Source organism: Amblyraja radiata, chromosome 3 (genome assembly GCF_010909765.2).
Source record: "Amblyraja radiata isolate CabotCenter1 chromosome 3, sAmbRad1.1.pri, whole genome shotgun sequence".
NCBI lineage: Eukaryota > Metazoa > Chordata > Chondrichthyes > Rajiformes > Rajidae > Amblyraja > Amblyraja radiata.
Genome location: NC_045958.1, coordinates 28,676,502 through 28,690,243, shown reverse-complemented (window position 1 = coordinate 28,690,243; position 13,742 = coordinate 28,676,502). Strand labels below are relative to the sequence as shown.

Sequence of the window (13,742 nt, the reverse complement as noted above, 5' to 3'; positions counted from 1 at the left end):
TCTGGACCCTGGCCTGAAAGGGCTTACTGGGGGTTGGCATGCGGGCCCCAAGCTTTCACCAGTACTCTTAAGTAGATGCCTACTGGTGGATGCGTAGAGGCACTGCTGCTTGGTTTTGTGTGGTGCTCATTCCAGGCCCTGCCCTCTTGATGCCGAATTTTTGGATACTTCATCCAGTTTCTTAGGCTTGGTTTGATAACTTAGCCAGATAGCAGGATCTGTGGTTGTGAGGTCAGCGTTCTCACAGTCCTGTAAAAATCTTTTTTTTTTAAGTTGAGGGCAGGTTTTATAACTTCCTGAGAAGTTGCGGAGCATACTGTGAACAGTAGGGTCAGGTGTTTTGCCATACTACCCTGCCCCTCTGGAATGAGCATGCGAAAATGATAGCCAACGTCAGGGATATCAAATGCAATTTAAGATATTGGGGTTTTTTAAAAAGCTATGCTCAATGTACCCCCCAATAACGGTGGGCACTTTGAGTAAATGCAATTTAGGGGAGGCGTGATGAAACCAGTGCCTCATGACTACCTGTCTTGGAGAGGTTTTGAAAAGAACAGGTAGTAAACCGGCCGTCAGTTGAGACTGAAAAGGCCATCTCGCTAGTGGTGGAGCCACATAGCGGCCAAACCCAGCAGCTCTTCCTGATCCTGTACCTCAAGCATACTCCCGATATTCTTCAGCCAGTGACCCCTCTTCTTGACCAGCCCAGCCCTGGTCGCCATCGATCCCTCGACAAGGGAGATGGCCAGTGCTGTAGGCACTGGAGTGGGAGTGTTATGCTCCCTTGGCGGACCTGCCCCTGCTCCTGAGGCAAGTCTCGCTGGAGTTTTTGGCTCCATGACCTTACTCTGGCTTGGAGAACAGACACTTACTTGTTCTCGTTTGAAGTGCCGATTCCATCTTCTGTGTCTGTCTCCAGCCCGAGGTTTGGTTGCTGGCTTTGCTGATAGAGGCTGTCTGCCATTTTCGGGCGGCATTTCAGCGGTTCTCGGGCGGCGAGTCTCCTTGTCGGGAGATGCAAGGGTTACTGGCCGGTTTTGAATTTCCCTCCAGTCCGCTGCTGTTGGTCAGACAGCTGTTTAGCGGACTGGGCATCGGCGCAGTACCCGTGTCTGTGGACCGCAGCGTGTGCGGTCCCGTTGCCGCCTCTCCCCCCTCCACTGACGGGACGTTCCTTCCCTGGAGTCGAACGGGGGCCGCTTCCCTCTGTGCTGCTTTGCTGTCTCCAGTTCCCATGGAGCAACAAAGAGAGGCAAAGTCGCGAGTTTAACCTGTAGGTAAGAACTTACCTAACGGTCCGTTCCTTCAGGCTTGTAGCGGGAGCGCCTGTAATCCCGTTCGTCGCTGTTGCACTGCGTGAACGCAATGTCGCGCATGCGTGCTGGATGGTTTCTTCACGTAGTCACTCACGTGACTCCGAAGTAAAATCACAAGTCATGAGCCTCTGAGAAAATATATTCCTCCACCTCTTCAGCTTAAATGAGCAACTCGTACTCCAAAATCACGTCCCTAGTTCTAAGAGGGCCTCATAGCAGAAGCGTCCACGTCATGAGGCTGAAAACTGGAAGTATCTTGAGCTAATTCTGCTACCACCATCATCTATTGGCACAAGTGATGGCTCCCACTGATTACCATATAACCATATAACCATATAACCATATAACAATTACAGCACGGAAACAGGCCATCTCGACCTTTCTAGTCCGTGCCGAACACGTATTCTCCCCTAGTCCCATATACCGGCGCTCAGACCATAACCCTCCATTCCTTTCCCGTCCATATAACTATCCAATTTATTTTTAAATGATAAAAACGAACCTGCCTCCACCACCTTTCCTGGAAGCTTATTCCACACAGCCACCACTCTCTGAGTAAAGAAGGTCCCCCTCATGTTACCTCTAAACTTCTGTCCCTTAATTCTCAAGTCATGTCCCCTTGTTTGAATCTTCCCTACTCTCAGTGGGAAAAGCTTATCCACGTCAACTCTGTCTATCCCTCTCATCATTTTAAAGACCTCTATTAAGTCCCCCCTTAACCTTCTGTGCTCCAAAGAATAAAGCCCTAACTTGTTCAACCTTTCTCTTAGTTGCTGAAACCCAGGCAACGTTCTAGTAAAGCTCCTCTGTACTCTCTCTATTTTGTTGACATCCTTCCTATAATTAAGCGACCAAAATTGTACCCCATACTCCAGAATTGGCCTCACCAATGCCTTGTACAATTTTAACATTACATCCCAACTTCTATACTCAATGCTCTGATTTATAAAGGCCAGCACACCAAAAACTTTCTTTACCACCCTATCTACATGAGATTACACTTTCAGGGAACTATGCACAGTTATTCCCAGATCCCTCTGTTCACCTGCATTCTTCAATTCCCTACCATTTACCATGTACGTCCTATTTTGATTTGTCCTGCCAAGATTGTCACTGGAAGCTTTTCAGGGCAGACAATCACGGCTATGTCAACATTTGAAACATGGAAGATGGACAAGAAAGAAGAAGTTCTATGAGGGTAAACAGCTTCTCAGCACCCACCCTGGTGATCCCGCTCAGAATAGTCAGCGTCAGAAGAAAATAGAGCATGGACAGAGGCTCTTTGATCCACCAAGTCCATGCCAACCATCAACAACCCATTTAGACTGTTACTATTTTTATCTCATTTTTTATTCGCGCCACATTTTCAACCACTCATACTTGGGGTCTTAGAGTGGCCAATTAACCACCTAAATGTTATATAATGAATAAAACAATCATCCAATATCCCTCTAAACTGATTCTATCCATGTACTTGTCCAAATGTTTCTTAACCATTGCGATAGTACCTACCTCAACTACCTCCGTCAGCAGTTCATTCCATACACCCACTGCCCTTTGTGTGAAAAAGTTACCCCTCAGGTCTCTATTAAATTTCCCCCCCTCACCTTAAACCTATGTCCTCTGGTTCTCGATTCCCCTGCACTGCGTTTACCCGATCTATTCCTCTCATGGGTCTGTGAGTGTGTGAAAGATTCTCCTCAACCACACGAGGAAGAATGTTTCCTTAGTTTTCTGGAAAGTATTACTTGCTCAAAACAAATGAACAAAAGCACAAAAAGTCTATCTTGTTTGGTAGCTCGGGAAGTTAAATTCAAGGCTTAAATAAATCCGGAGTGAAATTAGTAATGATGATTCGCGTAAAGCACAAATCTGGAGAAAGAAGGAAATAAACCTGGCCTTTATGTGACTCCAGCCCAACCAGAAGTGATAATGAAGTGTGTAGGAAGGAACTGCAGATGCTGGTTTAAATCGAAGATAGACACAAAATGCTGGAGTAACTCAGCGGGACAGGCAGCATCTCTGGAGGAAGGAATGGGTGACGTTTTGGGTCGAGACCCTTCTTGAAGTGGATGTGAAATTAAGAATGACCAATAAATGTCATTTTTGCTCCCATATCTATACCCTATGAAGTAAAGAGCTCCAGTATGAAGCACCATGCTTCAAGCTACTTCATCATTGTATCACTGTAGACTTAGATGTAGAATTGTGACTGTTATTTTTAGTGAAATTCTTTAGTCTTTTAATTTTTCTACAATATTTCCACAAATTGAATTACCAACCAGCATTTTCCATTGTTAATCCAAAGTAAAAAGCTCTTAGTGTTACTATAAATTATTACAAAATAATAATTTTGTAAATTATTACAAAATAATTTATGCTAACAGGAGATTATTAAAAATGGAAAATTTCTTCCATTATACAACATTGCTACTCTGCACATTAATTTCTATAGCAATATCAAAAGGTATGAACTTAAAAAAAAATGTAAAGCAAAATTCTAAACAGCTTTGAGAGCACAGGTACAATTTCCCATTGAGACAATACACCTAGAGCATGAAAATAATATTCAACTGTAACATATAATTCTTTCATAAGCCTATATTGGCTATTACACATTATATATATCGAAATTACATCCATATCTAAGAAAAGTACACTATTTCGGATTTTACCATGCAATTAAAGACCAGGTGGGAATTAAAGAAACTAATACGCCCCAGGTAATGTGGAATAATTAAGAAAACTGCACTGAGGTTTTCAAACAGATTTCAAGATGGCATAATGGAACTATTTAAATTATAGAAATAATTGACAATTGACAATAATTTGTAATTGACAAATTTATCAAAGCAAAAACTTTATTTCCACTTCATAAGAAAAGAAAAGCTATTCCAACTTTAGAAACTGTCCTAGGTCCTCTAGTTCTTCAATCATAGTCAGTTAAATAGACTGTTGACGTCTATATTATTCATGCAATTTAACCAGTTACACTATGCAATGTTCCTGCTACATAATCTAAAAATGTAGAACCAAAACTGCAATTACAAAACAATACATAAATATTACAGATTGTAACTCCAAATTGAGTAAAAGGTTATTGATAATAAGTATTGTTTTACAATCTGTATTATTTATATGAGACAAGTTACAGAATAATATACAACAACAACACCAACAACAACATAAATGTATGTCTCTATAATGGTAGCCACTAATTAATTTCCGGGAAATACACGTGGCTATATTTTAGTGAAATTAAACATCTTGACATATTGGGGTTTTTCAATAGTTACAATAGCTCATTAGGCCTTTTGGTTTTGCCATCAAAATTGGTGGACATGTAGGTTGATAAAGATGCAATGGGGATAACTAACACCATTCTGAGAACTGAAAATCAAATATTTATAAGATCTTCTAAATCAATTCATAACAAAAGGAATTAAGCTCCAAAGATAGGGTTGTGAGTCTGATGAGCACTTAACATGCAAGTGCATTCTTTTCATGAAATTTATGAACAGGCTAAGCTAGAATCCTTTTTCATAACCCTAATGGCAGAAAGGCACAAATTGGCCACCAGCTAGGGGTTTTGTTGTAATTCTGCCTTGCTACAAATCACTGGCAAGTTTGAGCATTAATAACATAATTGCTGACCCTTGGTAACTGTAACATTAATCTGCTGTAGTTTTATTGTAGCCACCATTCTACATAATAGTTTTAGAATCTGACTTTGGAACTTTGTTAACAGGGTTTTTAGAATAATCGAATCATAGAACCAGGTGCTTCCCTCATTTGTAATTTTTTTTAACTTGTAAAATTTGTCCCAATATCTTTTACAGCTACCTCTTACTGCATGTTTCATTGATTCTAAATGCCAGTATTAATGTTACAGATTCATAAAGCAGAACTACCATTCATAGAGCACAACACATGTGAGAACATATCAACATTTCAGTTGTGTGGTCAAATTTATGTGGAAGAATTAAAGAAACTGTACAAAAGCAATAAAATTAAGAAACATTCTCTAACAGCATTTACTATAAATAAAAATGTATACAGTCTCAAACAGCATCAAAATACACAGTACTGTTTTCAGTACAACATTTACAGCATTCCTATATTTTATTAGGCTGTGTTCTTATGTTCTTAAATCAACAAGAACTCAGTGATTTGAGTTATCTAACTCAGTTTGTACAGTATATGATTGTGTAAGCTTAATGTGATGTCACATGTATTGTAAGTAGACTGAAGAAGTTAATGAAGTTCCAAAAGTTGTGTTATAAATTATTATGTGGAAAATGTGCTCCAAAATAGTTACAGCAAATTGAATCAAAATTATTTGCTGCTGTCTTTTGTGACTTTTTAAAATAGATACTCCTTGAATGTTATCTTTAAAGTGGATTTCAATAAATACAGTTATCCTACTGAATAGAATTGATGATAAATACAAGGGAATCTATATAATACAAGTGAGTTTATGTTGTTATGATATCACATTATTTTATAATATACTCCCTTCTGATCATCTTGCAACCTGTAGCATTTATGTGTTTAGAGTTTAGAGATATAGAGTGTAGAGATACAAATGTCACAAATAAATTAATGAGGGTTTCGTCATGTTCACATAGTTTAAGGGCAGCTGCTTCTTACCTCCCAGAGATGGCGGCTGTTCCTGAGACCTCCCATATGCACCTTTTCCCTTGAGAGGGTAACTCCCTGGTAAGGTCCAAGCCAGGTTCCCTGTGGGATGCGTTGGGCTGCACAGATGCCATAACCCACGCCTGGCACAGTGCTGGTACACAGGCACACCTCTCGTGGCAGCTCCCGCAGTCCATAGGGCACATCAGGCGGTGCGGTGCCTGCACTGCTGCTTGTGCCGACAAGACGGCGCAGTGAGTGGAGTGGTCCATGCATTGGGCATTCACCATTCCGATTGTCAGCACACATATCACAGCCTGAGGAGAGGAGAACAATTTGTATTACATGACACGAGAAGGACACAAATTATTTGACAATTAGGCAGGCATGGATTAAACTGACGACAGAAGCAGAACGTTAGTGTGAGAGGCAAGAGAATAAATCAGGTTAGTCTGAAGAAGGGGCCCGACACAAAACATCACCCATCCTTTTTCTGCAGAGATGCTGTCGGGCTCACTGAGTTACTCTAGCACTTTGTGTCTATATTAGGTTAGTCCAAAGTTGTTAATGAAAATGTTTTTTTTTTAAAGACACAACGTGCTGAAGTAACTCAGCGGGTTCTCTCTGGAGAACATGGATAAGAGACATTTTAGGTCAAGGCCCTTCTTCTACGCTCCAATGACAATGCAAATTAGGTTGAGTGGAAGGGGCATGAGCATGTTTTTGTTACAAAGGAGCAAGGAAGGCAGGCAGGTTGCATCATACAAGAAAGTTGCACTGGTAAATGCCAGTAAACAACCACAATGTTAATAACAGCAAACATACAATTCTTTTCACGTTAAAGGTTTCAAAATGTACCTCACAAGTGGAATGAAACTTGGCCTGACAGAAAGGTCATCCAAGTGAAAGGGTTCAGACTGGAACAGTTTAAGAAGATAGGGCAATGGACAAGGTAAAATGGGCATGATTGAGTTAAGACTGAATACCAGTGCCAATGGGGAGGGACAGGTTGGAATCAAGAGGGAGAATGAAGGAGAGATTAGAGTGGTAAGAAGAAAATATTGCCAGAGAATAGAAAGGGTCAACGGAACGGCTGGGGGGGGGGGGGGGGGGGGGGGGAGACAGTCTACTTGACTGAGGAGACTACAAGAAACTGCACGTCAGAATACTCATGTGACTAGTTTATTATAATTTACAAAAAGCCTAATTTGCTGTAAAGGCTTTATCAATGCAAACATAAGGGGGGAGGGAGAAGGTGGAACTATAAAACTACAAATTGGCGCCATTGCACATTTTGTTGTGTTTTCTTAATGTGATTACATTTATTTTTTTACAAATTTGCTTTGTCCCCCCTCCCCCGTTCAGCGCCAGTGGGAAAGGAAATCGGATAAATAGAAAAAAAACATGACTCCTTTACATTCGCGTCTAGGTATAAACGTGAACAAGTTGCGAACGTCATAGTTTAATAAAGTGGATTTTAGTTGACTGCTGATCCACCGACTAGAGTTTAAAACTTGGATTCAAAGACCATTTTGTTATTTTGCTTTATAAACTGCAAGTAACCTGCTTTTGTATCATAATCACGTGGTAGATTTTTAGGCAGACGTGTATTCATTTGACCACTCACCCTAACTGTTCACGCCTCTGTGTTTATCCTAATAACTCTCTATATATCAATGTCATGTACACCTCTCTCTGTATTAGCTGTATTTTGTGTTCTACCCGTTTATCACTTTCCCATTTTTTATATTTCAGGCCATCCTCTTGAATTATTTTAAAGACAGTTACTGCTGCCAACCTGGTGTAGGCCAAAGTGCCCTATCCGGGTTTTATATACCGTGTAATCTACATTTCCCGAGTCACTTCTGTGTTTTCTGCTTGGTTTAAAAACTCGGGCGTAAGTACAAAAATATGAGTAAATGCACCTCCCCCCATCTGTCGCAATGTTTGGGCAGTGGATATCTTAATCCAAACAATTATTAAGTAGCAAGAATTTTGCATTACAGTAATAAATGTACCGGTAAAAGAACAGCAGACCGAACAAGTCAACAACAGCTGCGGGCGAAGAAAGCGAATGTGATATGGTTGAGAAATCATTCAGGACGTCCCATTACATGGGTTTGAGTCCCGGAACCACGGTTAATCACAAATACATGTTATTCTTGCCGCTGAGTGTAATTAATTTCCAAAATATAGTTACCAATTAAGAGCTGGTTATATTAGAATTGAATCCACTTCACACGCTTAGAACTATTATAACCCGCTCAGTCATGATTCTCGGTGGGAATGTTTGCAATAAGCAAATACGATAATATATCCATCGAACGCGACAACCTGAAGATCCCTCAGTATACAAATAGTAATTGTATATATAGATGACATATTTGGAGTTGAGAAGTACAAGGTAGCTCAAAAGACACCTCAAACACTGTAAGGTGCTAATCTTGAAGGACGGCATCCATGCAATCAAAGCGGCCCGTGTACTAACTATCTTAATCCGCGCTGCAACAAAATTTGCCATTTATTTTCGCCTCTGAAGATGTGTTGCTCCCTAGGCAGCGCGTCGGATGGAGGAAAATTCATTGGAGTGGTTGTATCGAGTTATCGTGGTTGCTTTTATGAATGGGAGAAGGAGGTCGGGTATTGGAATTAAATGAAATCCCCGCGACCATTCCTATTTCCCCCCCCCACCCAGTTAATTTCTAGAGAACAGGGTCGCTTTCCCAAACCGCTCGGCCCCTTCACGACAAACAATAGTCGTCAGATCTTTCCTTCACATCTCATTCAAAACTTCACAACTGGGCCACTTTCAGTTTATTTAAAGCTGCTCGGCAAACTATGGTTATCGGGTAATTTGATTTCGAGATGCGAATCAAACCTCGCTGAGCAAATGTATGGCTGACTTTCCATTTCGGAAGACCAGATATGGTAATATTTCGGTATCAAAGAGTTATTAATGTTACATGTATTGCACCAAATTACATATTTATGATGTGACATTTGCATTTACAAATGGAGATAAGAAATAAGGAGCTAATTGGACTGGTTTTGCTTGTTACGTTCATATTAATGTATATGCAAATTTTGATCATACAGTGATTATATTATATCTGAAAGCACACATGATACACTGTCATGTTTAAGAAAGAACTGTAGATGCTGGAAAAATCGAAGGTAGACAAAAAAGCTGGAGAAACTCAGCGGGTGAGGCAGCATCTATGGAGAGAAGGAATAGGCGACGTTTCGGGTCGAGACCCCTCAACCCGAAACGTCACCTATTCCTTCTCTCCATAGATGATATCGAGGGAACCTATGATACACCGTCAAATACCATCTTTGAAGTTGAAAGTTAAACAGGCCTACACAGAATCTCTCCGTCTTGATGCATTCCTTGAACAGCGTTTGAAACGATGACATTTCTAGAAGTGTCATAGATCTATGACAGTTCTATCTATGACAGTTCTAGCTCTGTACAGCGGGATTATCCGGGGGGAAATGCTGATAATTATTCTATGGCGTTTGGTTTAATGTTATCCAAGTCGCTTCAATGCTCTAATACATGGAAGTTGGAGAGAGTAAGGAAATCTGTTATCTATTTCATTTTAAATAAATTCCACGATTGCATATCGTTGCATAAACTTCTTGTTCAACTTTTTTAAATAAATCTTTTTTTCACTCATTACTTGGACAAAGGGTAATCTGGCAATTATCTCATCTGCTCATACAAAGTGCATTTACGCCGATAGATTGTGTGCCTCACATTGAACATCGTTTATAGTTTCTGTCAGCTTGCTTTCTAAAACATTCCCTATACCAATTTTAAGTTCATAAATAATATCAAGACCAGTTCGTATTTACATTTATTCATTGGTTGCCGTTATTGGCACCCACTGTTCAACTTTCAGCGTATATTAAATTGGGGCGATTCAATAGCCGTCTTTCTTACATACATTACGGTTTATGGGAACCACCAAGAAAAAATATCAAGAATAATTGCCCATACCATAAAATGTCCAGTCCACATAACATACACGTATCTGAATTAATCAATATTGGAGACACTTTCAATTATATACTCTTTTTGTTTTGATGAAAAAAAATAGAAATGTGAATTTGCAACCTATTTCTGTGCACACGAAGCAAATATGCATCTGTCTTACAGAATATAAATTGTCCGTTGTTTGGCAAGTGTTCAATGGGATATAAATATATCTGTTTGGAATAGCTCCATTAGTTATTTAACGCCGGGATCATCAAACGTATTAAAAATATTCCCATGAATTGCAATACAGCTAAAGAAATGGGTTGCACGTGAGTATAAATAACTACCTCACTCGGCAACGCCTGGCTGTTATATTTCTCTACTCGGGGTATTCCTTGATATAAAGATGAAGGCTGGGCTGGATGGCGCCGTTGGGCAGCTGATTGGATTTTGCCAGGCTGACGGAGTTTGGGGGGAAGACAGATAGGATTTTTAGATAAAACTGCGGCTGGTCCCTAAGAGACCCAAACAATACCGAGATGATGAATAGCATCTCTGAGGCGATCGATCGGTGCCCTGATATAGTCGATTCGGCCAGCTTTCACCAGAAAACTAGTGGCAATTAATTGTGTCTTGTCCGCTCATCGCTCATCTTTGTCTGGCAGTTATCGATGGAGATTAGTGCTGATGGACCATTTTATCACGTTAAATAAACATTCACCACCTTTCAACCAAAGGAAATATGGATAATAAAGCTATAGTTAGAAGTGCTCCTCACTCTTCAAATGACGGTTTAGATTATGGAGAATATGTGCTAATTTGACATATTTGATCTTTTGGGATATTTTATTTGGATATTTTGAAAGAATACAGGATCGGAAAATTGGGTGACGTTTATCAGTTAATTCTATCCAGAATCTATCTGTCTTACAGTGAAATCTTTCACTGGTTTCTGTTTATCTCAGCATCTATAAAGACCTTTCCCATTCATCCAAGCCGCTCTATATATGAAATGAGTTATCTCAGCTTAGCTGTTGAAAAAAATATCGATCATACAAAAAAGTATCTATGGATTCTTGAAAACAAATGTTTGGTCTGAGTCTGTCGATGATAGATTTATACTTCTGCAGCACGGCCTTGTCAACTAGTTTAAATGTTTACCTGCTTTAAGTTTAAAAAAAAGTTACAGTGCCATTAATAGGCGTCTTTCACTGCGAGTGATTTCAAGTCTATGCCTCTACATAAGTCGCTGTGTACGGAAGTAAACTCACGTTCAGGGCTGCAGTGTTTTGAAGTTTATATTTTAACTATTACTGTAATTACGATACTGATTAGGATGAATATAAATGTGTGTTGATCCCTTCGCTGAGGTGTTGCTTTCACATCAACGGCACCAAATTGAACCATATTCGGAACCAAGTTTTGCCTCTTTTACATATTTTCAATCGTCTAAAATCATCTATTTTTTTAGTTTGCTGGAGATATCTCCAGCCATTATTCTAATGTTTGACTATCGATAAGATATTTTTAGTTGGGAATGCTTTTTAAAATGATTGGTGATAACTGTTCGCCGCGAGAATTTTAAGGGAAATTTAGGCGCAGTAGTACCGAGGACAGGATGCAATCGCTACCAATTGAGACAGTTCTCTGACACAACTTCTGCTGCTTAGGAATTCTTTACTATTGATCCCGACAAGGGGAAGGGTTTGTTTCACCGTCACAATGCAAGGCGAATCTCGCTCTCCGAGTCTCAGACACTGCCGTGTTTCGTTCTTTAAAAGTCATGCACTCGTGCAACATGTTTGGCTGTTTCACTTCAATCCGGTCGCCTTTGAAATGGGGGTGGGGTGAAAGCTTAATGTGTCGAACTTGTTTATATCTGCAAAGGAGGCGAGTGGACAGGAAATAGTGATTCCACTTGCGAATATTCTTATAAGGGAAAGCAAGTTAGCGAGCACTCTCTCTTGGATCGTCGCAATTCACACCTTAACCACACAATATAATCTGTCTGCACGGCAATTGGAAATGTTTCCTGCATTAAAGTTACGTTGCGGGAAATGTTATATTTAGCGACAATTCACCGACAAATTATCGGAGAAGGAGGGAGTGATTCACTCACGGTTATTGGGGTCGGTTCCATGGTTGTTAAGAGGGATGATCTCCATTCTCTGCTGTCCGTACAAATAATAGTCCAGATCCTCCGTGGAGAAGGAGAATCTCGGCGTCCTCTCTGTCCCGTGTGAACACAGCTCACTGCCCGGATTGCCGTTGAGCGCCGGGGGTGGATCGGAAGCCGCTAGCTGCCCCAACACGGAAATCTGCGGCACAGAAACTGGGGTGAGGCCGGACAGAGACAGGGAACACGCCGAAGAAGAGGCCGAGGAAGCGGTGGAGGACGCCGAGGAGGCGAGAGGTCCCGAGTGGTGGCGGAGGCTGTCGCTCGCCGGGCCAGCTCTGTCGAGCTGGTTGGGAATCACTGTGAGCGAACCGACTTTCAGCTGGGTCTGGGGGAAGAGCTGCTTCCAGTGTTGGATATAGGCGGGATCGACCTTCAGGAAAGCAGATCCACTGGGCTCGCTGGGTTTCATCATCTCTAAAGATTTCCAACTTAAATAATTAAAGAAAAATGCCGTTAGCTATTGACTGAATATATAGTACATAAAAGTAATCTCTCAATTTATTCAAAGTTTAGCTTTTAATCACGTGCAGTGATTTATTTTACTTTATACGCAATATTGAAAATGAAATGTTTATAACACATATTTAACACTGACATTTTATCTTCGAGCAAAGGTATGCTTTAACTGCACCAGTCATGGACTGAGAACAGTGCAGTAGGCAGGTAGTCAACCTGACTGAACTGCGCTCTGTCCGAATATAATACTCTCTGTAATTGATGGCAATTAAAATGACAGACTATGTAATTACAAATTAATGTTTTTTCCTCAATTCTGGAACACACAAATATCGTACATAAATATCTACAGTGAATTAAAGTTTTAAAATGTGCATCTTTACGCACGGTACGTGGACATCTGAATCGTTTTAATGTTACCAATAAGCTTCCAAACACCGCGTCAATGTAACACGGCACCAACTATCGCTTCTCACCAGAACCTTGAAAGAAGTACATTTTTTTTTAAACTTGCAAAACTCCGCGATCAGCTGCCAACTTGGAGCTGACGTCGGTTTGCGCAATTAAGGACAAACAGCAGATTAGACACGACTTACCCACGATGTTATTCCAATCAGACAGCAGGTTGTAAGAAAACCGACTTGTTGATGGCTTTATATTTCTCTGCTCATTTGTCCGAGATGCATGTTTCTTGTGTGGGAGGTCGGCGTGTGTTAGATCCGAGCCACTGGATCCCGTTCATCTACGAGGTTCCTAGAAGCGGACTTGGAGCTGGACACGTGGTTTTTACGACAACACACATTAGAGTAGTCGGGGGGAGGGGTGGCGGTGGGTGGTAGTTGGTGATATAACATTGATCAAAACTAGAAAGCAACCACACCCTACTATATACGCCCTCCAGCCATGTTCATGGTACAATATCATTCCCATAAAGATAAAACTTAAACTTAACAGGGCAGCAGTCATGGGCAGCAGCGTGTCTGTTTCAACTATATTTCTTATTGTACAGCGTATTTCATTTTCTGTTCTGCGGCCCGGACAATATATTTTAATAATGTGTATATAGGATCTATTTTCCAAATTGTTGGAGGTACTTTTAGTATTCTGAAAAGTACGATGAGGCCACATGAGCGAAGCAATAGAGATTTGATGTGACGGGTAAGCGAATGCA

The 13,742-nt window shown here is 40.7% G+C and overlaps 1 protein-coding gene across 2 annotated transcripts in view; it reads right to left on the bottom strand.

Moving 5' to 3' along the window:
- prdm6 (PR/SET domain 6) overlaps positions 1 to 13,337 on the bottom strand; it is a 228,440-nt gene extending 215,103 nt beyond the window's left edge. For both annotated transcript variants that reach the window (XM_033017509.1, XM_033017508.1), the window contains exons 1-3: positions 13,168 to 13,337; positions 12,056 to 12,543; positions 5,967 to 6,271 (exon numbers count right to left, since the gene is read on the bottom strand). In XM_033017509.1, the coding sequence (XP_032873400.1) occupies positions 5,967 to 6,271; positions 12,056 to 12,527 (777 nt within the window). In that variant the 5' untranslated portion in view covers positions 12,528 to 12,543; positions 13,168 to 13,337. The remainder of the gene's footprint in view (positions 1 to 5,966; positions 6,272 to 12,055; positions 12,544 to 13,167) is intronic.
- Between the last annotated feature and the right edge of the window lie 405 nt (positions 13,338 to 13,742).